General features: G+C 43.7%; 1 protein-coding gene across 1 annotated transcript in view; it reads right to left on the reverse strand.

The window, feature by feature from the left end:
* Positions 1 to 776: 776 nt before the first annotated feature.
* Positions 777 to 12503, reverse strand: part of LOC111971168 (trafficking protein particle complex subunit 8) — a 69016-nt gene continuing 57289 nt past the window's right edge. Inside the window, exons 24-30 of the mRNA XM_023997954.2 lie at positions 11085 to 11153; positions 10902 to 10960; positions 10562 to 10765; positions 4148 to 4249; positions 2125 to 2267; positions 1778 to 1867; positions 777 to 1581 (exon numbers count right to left, since the gene is read on the reverse strand). Coding sequence (XP_023853722.1) covers positions 1344 to 1581; positions 1778 to 1867; positions 2125 to 2267; positions 4148 to 4249; positions 10562 to 10765; positions 10902 to 10960; positions 11085 to 11153 — 905 coding nt within the window. The 3' untranslated portion in view covers positions 777 to 1343. The remainder of the gene's footprint in view (positions 1582 to 1777; positions 1868 to 2124; positions 2268 to 4147; positions 4250 to 10561; positions 10766 to 10901; positions 10961 to 11084; positions 11154 to 12503) is intronic.

The following is a 12503-nucleotide window of genomic DNA, read 5'->3' on the forward strand; positions in this document are numbered from 1 at the left end:
CGTCTATCAGGGAGATATAGCGACAGAGGACAGCTTGACAAAGACATCGCTCCTAATGCACTTAAAACAGAGTTGGCATTAAGAGACGGAGCAGATCTACAGAGATAAGCTAATTGAGGGTCGAACTATATTCACTGCATCAGAGACAGTCATTAAGTCTTTTTCCCAAATGRMACGCTATTCCCTTTATAGTACACATTGAGATCTAGTCAAAAGTAGTGTAATATATATGGAACAGGGTGCCATTTGGAATGCWAAATAAAACTTGCCCTGAAAAGTATTACAAATCACCACGTCGTCCACACATTTCACCATACAGAGGAGACAGTTACTGTATCTCACAGCCCATATCATTGGTTACGTTTTATTTCTATTTACAGTAAATTTGTTATAAATATAATACATMATTTTCATCTGAAAAGCAGTTGAGTAAATACATACATTTAAATAACAGCTTGATCACAAGGTGGAGGAGGGCCAATGAGGGAGAAGTATAGGGAACATATTGATTTGATTGATTCATTAGTTTGTTTTGTAGAAAATTACATGTGTGCTCGTGGGGACTGACAGCACAGTAAATCCAGATGGACTACAGACCAACAACAGACAGGTGGGGCAGGCAGCATCAGGGCCTGTCAGTCAAAGGATTCATTTATCATAGTATAGTGGTCAACCTCTGGTTCATATTCTAAAGGGTTTGTGATGTGCCGACAGTCTGGTCCATGTGGGGTAGCTCTTCCTACTTCCTCATCCAGGTTAATCCAGGAAGTAAACAATGCAATCACTACTGTGATAACTCAACACCCTGTGATTCGTTTTTCAACAGTAAAAATAAAATAAAAATCTCTGGCGGCAGACAGATGCCACCGTTACCATAGGAGACAGGTCATTGTCTTTGTCTGTTCTGTGTCCTTCCCTTTCACGGGTTGATTTCATAAAATAAAAAAAGGTCAAATCCAAAGCGCCTCCACTGAGATGATAGACTCATATGCAGAGAGAGAGAAAATAGTTCCTTCTTCCACATGTAAGTCTATGATGTTTTGCTTTGTTGCTGGGACATAAAATAGTTAACAGTCGGACCATCAAAGTGGTTACAAGCTGAACTGATGCACAATTTAATTTGAACATTCCATTTTGTTTTTACACAATTGGAAAAATGTGTCAACTTTTTAGGGCGGGGAGTGGGTGATTTGAAACTGGGTGGAAAGATGGGATGTGGAAGATATTTCTTGCTGGGTGCGTCTCTCAACCCTGTTGTTGCCAACCAATGGGGGACTCTGGAGCCTTGGTAGTGATGATTGACAGATGGTTAATTGGCTATTGATGATGGGGCGGGACAATGTTCAGGTGCTGTTGATGATGATGATGAGTGCTGGCGTGGCCGTCTGCTGGCTGGTCTCACACATAGCTCCCTGGTCCGCCAGTTTGGCAAAGACCCGTGGCGTTCCCAGATTATAGACGCCCGCATGCAGGAAGCAAGCTCGCAGCTGCACTCGCATCACTTCTTGTGCCCCCAACTGCAGCTTGAATTGCGTTTGGCCCAGCCATGTAAACGAACCGTGCACYTCAAGAGACTCGGGGCTGATGGAGGGAGGAGAGGGATGGGAGAAAAGTTAGAGAGAAAGAGGGATGACGGCAGAGGGAGAGGAGAAGAAAATCGAAAGCTCACTCAAACCAGGAGGATAAATAGAATGCCGTTTATCAGGTAAACATTGTCAGGGACATGAGGAACAGATGGCAGATTTAACAGTACAGAGTGAGTTTGTGTTATGTTTACCTGGTAGTTTTGTGGCGTAGGTCAATGATGACATCAACTTGAGCCAKGGAGCAGTTAGACAGAGTCAAAGTGACTGGAACCATACACAGACTACAGGGGGGGAAAAGAGCCAAAAGAGACATAAATATATATTYTTTTACACCATTAATCATGTCTCCCTTTCTTCACCGCATAGAACTTTTCAGTCGCATAACACGGACCACCGCTGCAGTCAATGCTTGTACCATTACATAGCTGAAGACTGTGAGCACATGTCGCTGGCTGTTTTAAATTACTCTCAATATGCTATTTTTTGGTTTGGTAATAATATTGTTTGGCTAGCTGATCATGTTACGCGTGTGTGCTACCTCTTCTGATTGAAGGGGTGGCTGTAGCTCTCTGGGTACTGCAGGTTGGTCTTGATGAGGTGGGAGAGTTGTTCAATGGAGGGCCGTGTCATTGGAGGCGGCAGCTCCGGTTTAAACTTCAGCAGCACCATCTCCTGAGCATCCTACAACAGGACAGAGGAACACAAATCAGATCAGGACGCAGGAAGAGCAAACGTCAACACCTTTACCTCAAACACACTGCCGATGCATAGTGCATTCGGAAAGTATTCAGATCCCTTTACTTTTCCCACATTGTGTTACGTTACAGCCTTATTCTAAAATGTATTTAAATATTATCCTCAATCTACACACAATACCCCAWAATGACAAAGCGAAAACAGGTTAGAAATGTGAGCAAATGTGTTAAAAACAGAAATACATTTACATAAGTATTCAGACCCTTTGCTATGAGACTCGAAAATTATCTCCGGTGCATCCTGTTTCCTGTGGACACTCATCCTGTGGACACTGACAGAACTCCAGAGTTCCTTTTCGGAGATTGAAAAACCYTACAGAAGGACAACCATCTCTGCAGCACTCCACCAATCAGGCCTTTATGCTAGAGTGGCCACACGGAAGCCACTAAGTAAAAGGCACAACAGCCAGCTTGGAGTTGCCAAAAGGCACCTAAAAAATTCTCACTATGAGAAACAAKATTCTCTCGTCTGATGAAACCAAGATTGAACTCTTTGACCTGAATGCCAAGCATTATGTCCGGAGGAAACCTGGCACCATTTCTACCGTGAAGCATGGTGGTGGCAACATCATGCGGTGGGGATGTTTTTCAGCRGCAGGGACTGGGAGACTAGTCAGGATCGAGGGAAAGATTAACAGAGCAAAGTACAGAGAGATCCTTATTGAAAACCTGCTCCAGAGTGCTCAGGACCTCAGACTGGGGCAAAGGTTCACCTTCCAACAGGACAACAACCCTAAGCACACAGGCAAGACAACACAGGAGTGGCTTCAGGACAAGTTTCTGAATGTCCTTGAGTGGCCTATCCAGAGGCCGGACTTGAATCCGATCGAACATCTCTGGAGAGACCTGATAATAGCTGTGCAGCGACGCTCCCCTTCGAACCTGACATTGCTTGAGAGGATCTGCAGAGAATAATGGAACAAACTCCAAAAATGCAGGCGTGCCAAGCTTGTRGAGTCATACCCAAGAAGACTTGAGGCTGTAAATCACTACCAAAGGTGCTTCAACAAAGTCCTGAGTAAAGGTTCTGAATACTTATGTAAATGTAATATTTCCGTTTTTGCAAACAATTCTAAAAACCTGTTCTTGCTTTGTCTTTATGGTGTATTTTGTGTAGAYTAATGAGGGAAAAAACAATTGAATCCATTTTAGATTAAGGCTGTAACGGAACAAAATGTGGAAAATGTCMAGGGGGCTGAACTTTCCGAATGCATTGTATATGTGTTGATGTATTTGTGTACAGTATATTGCCTCCCTTACTGTATGTCTCCTATGCTGGTGAGTGGTGACCAATTGAATTTTACCTCTGGGGATCAATAAAGTTTGTTAAATAAAAATAATTGAAAAAAAATCTTCCACTCAGCTTTGAGATAGCAAAGCATGGGCCTGCCTCTTAATCACTCATCTGTGTAGAGTAGACCCTTCCTTACTCATGTTGGCCTATACACCCATGAGGAGCATAGGTCAGAGTAGACACTAACCCTGTAAAAACCTCTACCAGGCCTGAGTCCGACATACCAAGCTTTCCATTGTCACCCTGTCCCCACAGCTTACAGGGTGTTTGGGAGGTGGCCAAGTAAACACTCAGTGCCCTGTTGGACATTGGCAGGAAGATATAGGGGCTTTTAGGTAGTGAAWGAGAGAGAGTGCATTCTCCAAGAAGTAGGATCGCTTTGTTTTGTTTGTGCTTGAGTCGCAATGCAAAGGAGTCYAGGAGTGTGTATAGTTATTCAGCYTGTGTGTACACTACACAGAACAAAATGGTGATTTGACTGTTTACAATTGTTTCTCAATACATTTGTGTACCTCTTTCTGTGTCAAAGAGCAGGCCTCTTTGTCGATGGTCTGTAGGGCCACATGAAGCTGTCCCTCTAGGATCACCTGCTTGTTGTCCTCAACAACAAATGCCTGTAAACAAACAAATAAATATTGTCAACTATCATAGGCCTTTCTACAACTAGCAACATCATTGGCCTGATGCCAAAAGCAAAACAACAGCAAATACCTCAATAAAAACTTAGCATAAAGAGTGCATTTTACTAATGCATAATTAAACAATGGAACAATGGAGCACATAAAAAAGGCTAGGTCTGCGCATGTGACTGTAGCTGTATAGTACCGCTGGAGCGTATGTACATTTCAGACACTCAATGTGCATGTCKTTTATAAGGGCCTGTATTGAATTGAATGCATGAGTGTTGTGCAACAGATGTTCTTGTATAGAGATGGTTATTCCCTATAGCCTGTAATGCGCACTTTACCTCTGCGCTTTCACAGTTTGCGCTACTGTTAAACCTGAAATATGTAACTTTTTGGGCAACCCGACCAATTTCACATAGAAAGAGTTATAGATCTGTCATTCTCATTCAAAGCAAGTCTAAAAAAGCGGTAGATAAGTTCTATGCGTGCTATTTTTATGCTTCCCGTTCTTAAGTTCAGTTTTTGCGTTTTACCTTCTGTTTTGTACACCAGTTTCAAAAAGCTGAAAATAAAATGTTTTTGGTTATGGAAAATATATTTCACAGCTGTTTGGATGGTACAATGATGCTCTACACCATGGGTGTCAAACTCTGGCCCGCGGGCCGTAATTATATTTGGCCCGCGAGACAATACCAAATTACTACTAGCGCATTCACCGCTAATACTACGAATCCCATATGCTCTGCTGTTGTTTTCGCGCGCCAATCAGGACAGGACCCAGAAACGCCCACTCTAGTCATAGCAACATAGACGCTACAACTGTCAGCGCGCTATCCCTTCCCAAAAATGGCGAAAAGAAAGGCAGAAAACAGGAGCTTTCTGGACAAGTGGGAGGCAGAATGTCTGTTTGATATGTAAAAGACAAACCTGTTTGTCTTGTTTTGTGAGTCAAGTGGCTGTAAGTAAGGAGTACAACGACACTATGAAACGAAACACATTGACAAATACAAGGACCTGGACATGACTCAAAGGAGCCAGAAAGTAGAGGAGATGAAAAGAAGTTTGGTTTCACAACAGAATTGTTCAAAAAAGCCACATCACAAAGTGAGGCTGCTGTAAAGGCTAGTTATATAGTGGCAGCAGAGATCGCAAAATCAGCCCGGCCCTTTAATGAGGGAGAGTTCGTGAAAAAGATTAGATCAGTGTGCAATAATTAACGTTTTCTTTGTGCACTTTTTCTTGCTACAAGGCATGGGCTTGAATGGTTGATTGATTTATTATCATTTTATTTGTAAAATTATTAGCCAGTGGAAAAAGTTTAAAAAGTTTATTTTGGTATTTAAATCAGAAGGCTGCAAATAGAAAGAGGCATACGATTTTTATTTAAATTTTATTTATTTAATAAATTAATGCCATTGATGTGTTTTTTCATTTGAAATTCGATTTTGCATGTCTCCACTATTAAATTATATATTGTATGGTAATAGCGATGCTTGTTCCATATTCAATGTTAAAGCAACTTGTTTGGGTCCATATTAAAAGGTTAATTTGTTCAATGTTGGCCCGCGACTTTGTTCAGGTTTTACATTTTGGCCCACTGGGTATTTGAGTTTGACACCCTGGCTCTACACTATACCTGCTTGTTTTGACACAAACTGGAATTAAGCAAACTATTAGAATTGTAGCAACCAGGAAATGGCGGAGTGACTTCTGCATAGTAGTGCATCTTTAAGTCATGATGCGAGATTCTAGAAGTTTCAGTCTGTCCTCGGCTCTGCATGCGCAGTGAGATTTGACTCTATGGCACCAGAAAAAGATCAGATAAGAACACCACCAGTCCTGAGAGCAAGGGCCATAAATCATGTCTAAGTAAGTTCTCTCTCCTGTGAGATGTTTATACATATACTGCTGTTAATGTATGCTGGTATGTGACTGTTTTTTTTTTTTTTTTTACCTTTATTTAACTAGGCAAGTCAGATAAGAACGAATTTGTATTTTCAATGACGGCCTAGGAACAGTGGGTTAACTGCCTTGTTCAGGGGCAGAACGACAGATTTTTACCTTGTCAGCTCGGTGATTCCATCTTGCAACCTTTCGGTTACTAGTCCAACTCTCTAATCACTAGGCTACCTGCCGCCCCCTAACCACTAGGTTACCAGTATATCCCTGTATAGATGCACAATATATCGGTGAGCATATCGGAATTGGACAATTTTAACTAAAAATGCCAACATCGGCATCGGCCCGATGTCTAGTTTAAAGGCGATGTACAAAACCAATGTCAAAGCTGATGTGCATACGTATWTAACGTAAGTAGATGACAATGACGCCACAAAAAATACAATACACTTCAAACAACTAAACAAGTTCAAGTTGAGCAGTCATTTGAAAGAGTAAGAACATTTCAGCGAGACAACTCGAAAGCGWAACCCATTAACGCCAAGATAATTGAATTCATTGCCCTTGAGAATCAACCGTTCTCTGTCGTGGATGATGTTGGCTTTTAGCTTCACGACTGACATTTGGACCAGCGATGTCAGCMCCATGAGCATGCTAAGTCYGACAGCACAGTGGGTTGACGAGGATTTCGTACTGAGGAAAGCCGTATTGCATGCTCAAGAATGTGCTGGTTCTCATAYYRCTGCTGCCATTTCAATGGAGAACATGCCATTAAAACTTGGAAACATGAACACACTCCTAGYGCCATTCGAACAACTGACTCGAGACATAAGATAATCAACTGCGTCTGCAGCAGACGTGATACCCTCGGTCAAGGCATTGAAACGCCTGCTCAACAAAACTGCCGACATAAACCGTGGGGTTAAAACTTAAAAGTACTCGGTGGCATTCTCTCTGAGCCTCTTTACCTTTYACCGTGTGTGTTAACTATTTAACAGTACCAGAATGCTTAAAAAGGCCGGTATCGGAATCGTWATTTTTTKGKGGCAAGGAAAATACCGGATATCGGTATCGGCCAAAACTTTCATATCGGGGCATCCCTAATGCTATGCGATTCTTTCCTGAGTAGATATTCCTACTGCATAGCTTAACAACATATACTGGTTCTTACCTTTCAGAACCACAAGTCCATTCCTAATTGTAACATGAAGCTCACTTCWAGCCTGTGTGTTCTAATGTGTGGTGCTGACCATGAGCCAATTAAACTCTGTATATGSACACGTCTGCCTTGTTCTTGCTGGGCAGCCTGTAGCGAATCTAAATACAAAAACATATGGACGCCCCTTCAAATGAGTGGATTCAGCTATTTCAGCCACACCTGTTGCACACAGCCATGCAATCTCCATAGACAAACATTGGCAGTAGAATGGTCTTACTTAAGAACTCAGTGACTTTCAAAGTGGCACCGTCATAAGACGCCACCTTTCCAACAAGTCAGTTCGTCAAATTTCTGCCCTGCTAGAGCTTCCCTGGTCAACTGTAAGTGCTGTTATTGTGAAGTGGAAATGTCTAGGAGAAACAACGGCTCAGCCACAAAGTCGTAGGCCAAACAAGCTCACAGAACAGGAGCGGCGAGTGATGAAGCGCGGTTGTGACCCTCACTACCGAGTTACAAACTGCCTCTGGAAGCAACCTCAGCACAATAACTGTTCGTCGGGAGCTTCATGAAATGGGATTTCATGTCTGAGCAGCCGCACACAAGACGAAGATCACCATGGGCAATGCCAAGCATCGGCTGGAGTGGTCTAAAACTCGCCTCCATTGGACACTGGAGCAGTGAAAATGCGTTCTCAGAAGTGATGAATCACACCTCATCTGGTTCGGGCTAGACCCCTTAGTTTCAGTGAAGGAACAATCTTAACGCTATAGCATACAATGATATTCTAGACAGATAATTCTGTGCTTCCAACTTTGTGGCAACAGTTTGTAGAAGGCCCTTTCCTGTTTCTGCATGACAATTCCCCTGTGCACAAAGTGAGGTCCATAAAGAAATGGTTAGCCGAGATCGGTGTGGAAGAACTTGACTGGCCTGCACATAACCCTGACCTCAACTCCATCAAACACCTTTGGGATGAACTGGAACGCAAACTGCGAGCCAGGCCTAATGKCCCAGATCAGTGCCCGACGTGGCTGAATGGGAACAAGTCCCCGCAGCAATGTTCCAACATCTTGTGGAAAGCCTTCCCAGAAGACTGGGCTGTTAAWGCAGCAAAGGGAGGACGAAATCCATATTAATGCCCATGATTTTGGAACGAGAAGTTCRACGTGACTTTTGGTCATGTAGTGTTTATGAACAAATGTGCACACGTGGCTCGCTTTGATCTCAAAAACTGTATGATTGAAAGACAGCTCGTGCCTGCCAATGCATCCCTACAATAACTATACTCCGATGCGCTCTGCAGACAGTGGGAGGACATTGAGCAATACATTCATCAGAAATGGCTCAGTGTCTAATTGTTTGATATTATGATTTTTGTGTGATATTTTTTTTCTTTTACTTGTCTTGGGACAATTTAAATCTATATTCTTCTTGTCTAACAATGTTTTTAATTTGTCCCGGGCACACAGACAAAGGTTAATGTCAAGCCCTGTTGAGCCTGTCTCCTCCCCATCTACACTGATTGAAGTGGATTTGACAAGTGACATCAATAAGGGATCATTCACCTGGTCAGTCTGTCATGGAAAGAGCAGGTGTTGCTAATGTTTTGTGCACTGTGTAATACCACAGCCCTATATATGGCTACTAATGGCTAGTACAATATTAGTATTAATCGCATTTGAGGTCTATTTAAATTCTGTAGTCGTATTACTACTAGTAATAGTCGTACTACTACTAAGTAAACTCAGCAAAAAAAGAAACGTCCTCTCACTGTCAACTGCGTTTATTTTCAGCAAACTTAACGTGTAGATATTTGTATGAACATAAGATTCAACAACAGACAAACTGGACAAGTTCCACAGACATGTGACGAACAGAAATTTAATAATGTATCCCTGAACAAAGGGGGGTCAAAATCAAAAGTAACAGTCAATGGCAGCAGGTGGCCACACCAGATACTAAGTACTGCAGTGCATCTCCTCCTCATGGACTGCACCAGATTTGCCAGTTCTTGCTGTGAGAGGTTGCCCCACTCTTCCACCAAGGCACCTACAAGTTCCCAGACATTTCTGGGGGGAATGGCCCTAGCCCTCACCCACCGATCCAACAGGTCCCAGACGTGCTCAATGGGATTGAGATCCGGGCTCTTCGCTGGCCATGGCAGAACACTGACATTCCTGTCTTGGAGGAAATTATGCACAGAACGAGCAGTATGGCTGGTGGCATTGTCATGCTGGAGGGTCATGTCAGGATGAGCCTGCAGGAAGGGTACCACATGTCTTCCCTGTAACGCACAGCATTGAGATTGCCTGCAATGACAACACGCTCAGTCCGATGATGCTGTGACACACCGCCCCAGACCATGATGGACCCTCCACCTCCAAATCGATCACTCTCCAGAGTACAGGCCTCGGTTTAACGCTCATCCCTTCAATAAACGCGAATCCGACCATCACCCCTGGTGAGACAAAACCGCGACTCGTCAGTGAAGAGTACTTTTTGCCAGTCCTGTCTGGTCCAGCGACGGTGGGTTTGTGCCCATAAGCGACATTGTTGCTGATGATGTCTGGTGAGGACCTGCTTTACAACAGGCCTACAAGCACTCAGTCCAGCCTCTCTCAGCCTATTGCGGACAGTCTGAGCACTGACGGAGGGATTGTGCGTTCCTGGTGTAACTCGGGCAGTTGTTGCCATCCTGTACCTGTCCCGCAGGTGTGATGTTCGGATGTACCGATCCTGTGCAGGTGTTGTTACACGTGGTCTGCCATTGCGAGGACGATCAGCTGTCCGTCCTGTCTCCCTGTAGCGCTGTCTTAGGCGTCTGACAGTACGGACATTGCAGTTTATTGCCCTTGCCACATCTGCAGTCCTCATGCCTCCTTGCAGCATGCCTAAGGCACATTCACACAGATAAGGGACCCTGGGCATCTTTCTTTTGGTGTTTTTCAGAGTCAGTCCAAAGGCCTCTTTAGTGTCCTACGTTTTCATAACTGTGACCTTAATTGCCTGCCGTCTGTAAGCTGTTGGTGTCTTAACAACATTCCACAGGTGCATGTTCATTAATTGTTTATGGTTCATGGAACAAGCATGGGCAACAGTGTTTAAAMCCTTTACAATGAAGATCTGTGAAGTTATTTGGATTTTTACAAATTATCTTTGAAAGACAGGGTCCTGAAAAAGGGAAGTTTCTTTTTTTGCTGAGTTTAGTAATGGTAAGAGTCCCTTTAATTCTGTGGTTTTACCTTCCAGAGGATGATGATGTCGAGGTCCACCTCGTTACACTTCCTGACCACGCCCGCTATATCCTTGGCCCCGCCCCCATGCCCCACCCCCTGACTCCTGGAATGTCTCCCCTGTATCTCCATGGCAACGGGAGGTCTCAGTGACTCCAAGGGCTGACACCTCCGGAAGAAGAAATCTGCACATGGAGTGGTGGAGGTGATGATCTGAGGAGAGGAGACACCAGACGTTGAGAGGAAGGGAAAGGCTGATCGTTTTTTCCCCTCTTTTATAATGCATTCACAGCAATAACATGACAACATTGACAGTCACAGATAACAACAATGTGTTTCCTCCACATACCAGTTCATTCCCAAGGCTCAGGTCTGCAAATGTGTATTTCTCTGCTGCCTTCAAGGGAACTGAAAAACAGAAGTTAAAAACAGGCATGAGAGAGAAAAGAGATTCTCCATATTGACCGATATTGCTGGTAGTGTGTGTGTGTGTGTGTGTGTGTGATGTGTGCATGCATGCGTATCATGTTACCTTGCAGGGGTTTGCATCGTGTTGCTCTGAAGCACAGCTTTCCTCTCTCTCTGCTGGTGAGTTTGCAGTCTGGAATGACAACAAGAGGAGGATGAAAGGAAAGACCTCCCTCTCTGAACTCTAACAAACACTCTTGAACAGCATTCTTACAGTAACTCAGAAAGCCTCTAAGAACAACTATCAAAACATCATGATCATGACACACACTACATATACACAGTGAGGGGGAGAGCGTGAGATAGACACAGCTGCATGTGAGCTCTCACATTTTCCAACATGTTTTAAACTTGGATTTTTTCGGGAGGGACATATACAGGATGCTACCCCACACAGCAAAACCTTCCCTCCAGATCAAAACTCCAAACCTACAACCTAATTTTGGACAAAATTACCTGGAAGGATTAATAATACCAAGGACACCATCCAACCTGGAACTGAGACAGACCAGATACAACTTCAATTAGCCCTGAGGTATGAAGTGAGAGGTGTCGAAGCATGAGCCCAACAAATGGCAGGCTAATCCTTCCCAAATCCAGGGGCATGGAAGCCCCCTCCTGCTGTTCAGAGACCATCTGCTGGCATTTTTTTTTAATACAAGAAATCTGCCTCCAGAAATTAAAGCTTTTCCCAAGTGGGTGTGGCACCTACTCCAGTTGCCTGCTACACTGCTGCTTGGATTCCACCTGGTGATCTGTTCAAAGTCTGCCCTGGTTGTTGCCCCTACCACACTCCCCCCTCTCTCCCGAGCTTTTGCTCACCTCCAGCACACAGGCACTGTTGGGGCAGGTAACTCTGAACTTACAATGGCTAGCCCCGAATCGTTATATTTGTTTTCTTGTGCATTTTGCTATTTGCCTCCTGCATGCTTTGCTGGCTACGAACTTTCTTTACCCAACCATGGGACAGACTATGTTTGTTCCCACACTCAGGACTCTGACTCTCTATTGGTTATGCAGACTGCTGGCCTCCCATCCTATTCTAACCACTTCTCGCCAGCTTCTCGCCATTCATGTTAACTGATGAAATTGCTGTATAATATGATCTTGTTGCCATCTAATACACATTCAAATGTCATAAATCAACACCGCAGAGCTCTCCCTGTCCTCTGCCATGCCTTGATTGTATTACTATTGATGATATCTGGAAATGTGCATGTACACAACCCTGACCCATCTACTGTTTCTAGCCACAATTCTGACTTGTGCTTTGATATTTGCTTCACTGATTTCTGCTCTCGTAAAAGCCCGGGTTTTCTGCACGTTAACACTAGAAGCTTATTACCTACATAAGGGAGGGGAGTGGCATTTCCCATATGATCGATGAGGATCTCCATATTGCAAATGTACGGTCCCTTATTAAGAAAGTTTTGAATACTGATGTTAACCTTTCTGGTTATAACCTTTTTCGGCAAGACAGATC

Source organism: Salvelinus sp. IW2-2015, linkage group LG13 (assembly GCF_002910315.2).
Source record: "Salvelinus sp. IW2-2015 linkage group LG13, ASM291031v2, whole genome shotgun sequence".
Classification (NCBI taxonomy): Eukaryota; Metazoa; Chordata; class Actinopteri; order Salmoniformes; family Salmonidae; genus Salvelinus; species Salvelinus sp. IW2-2015.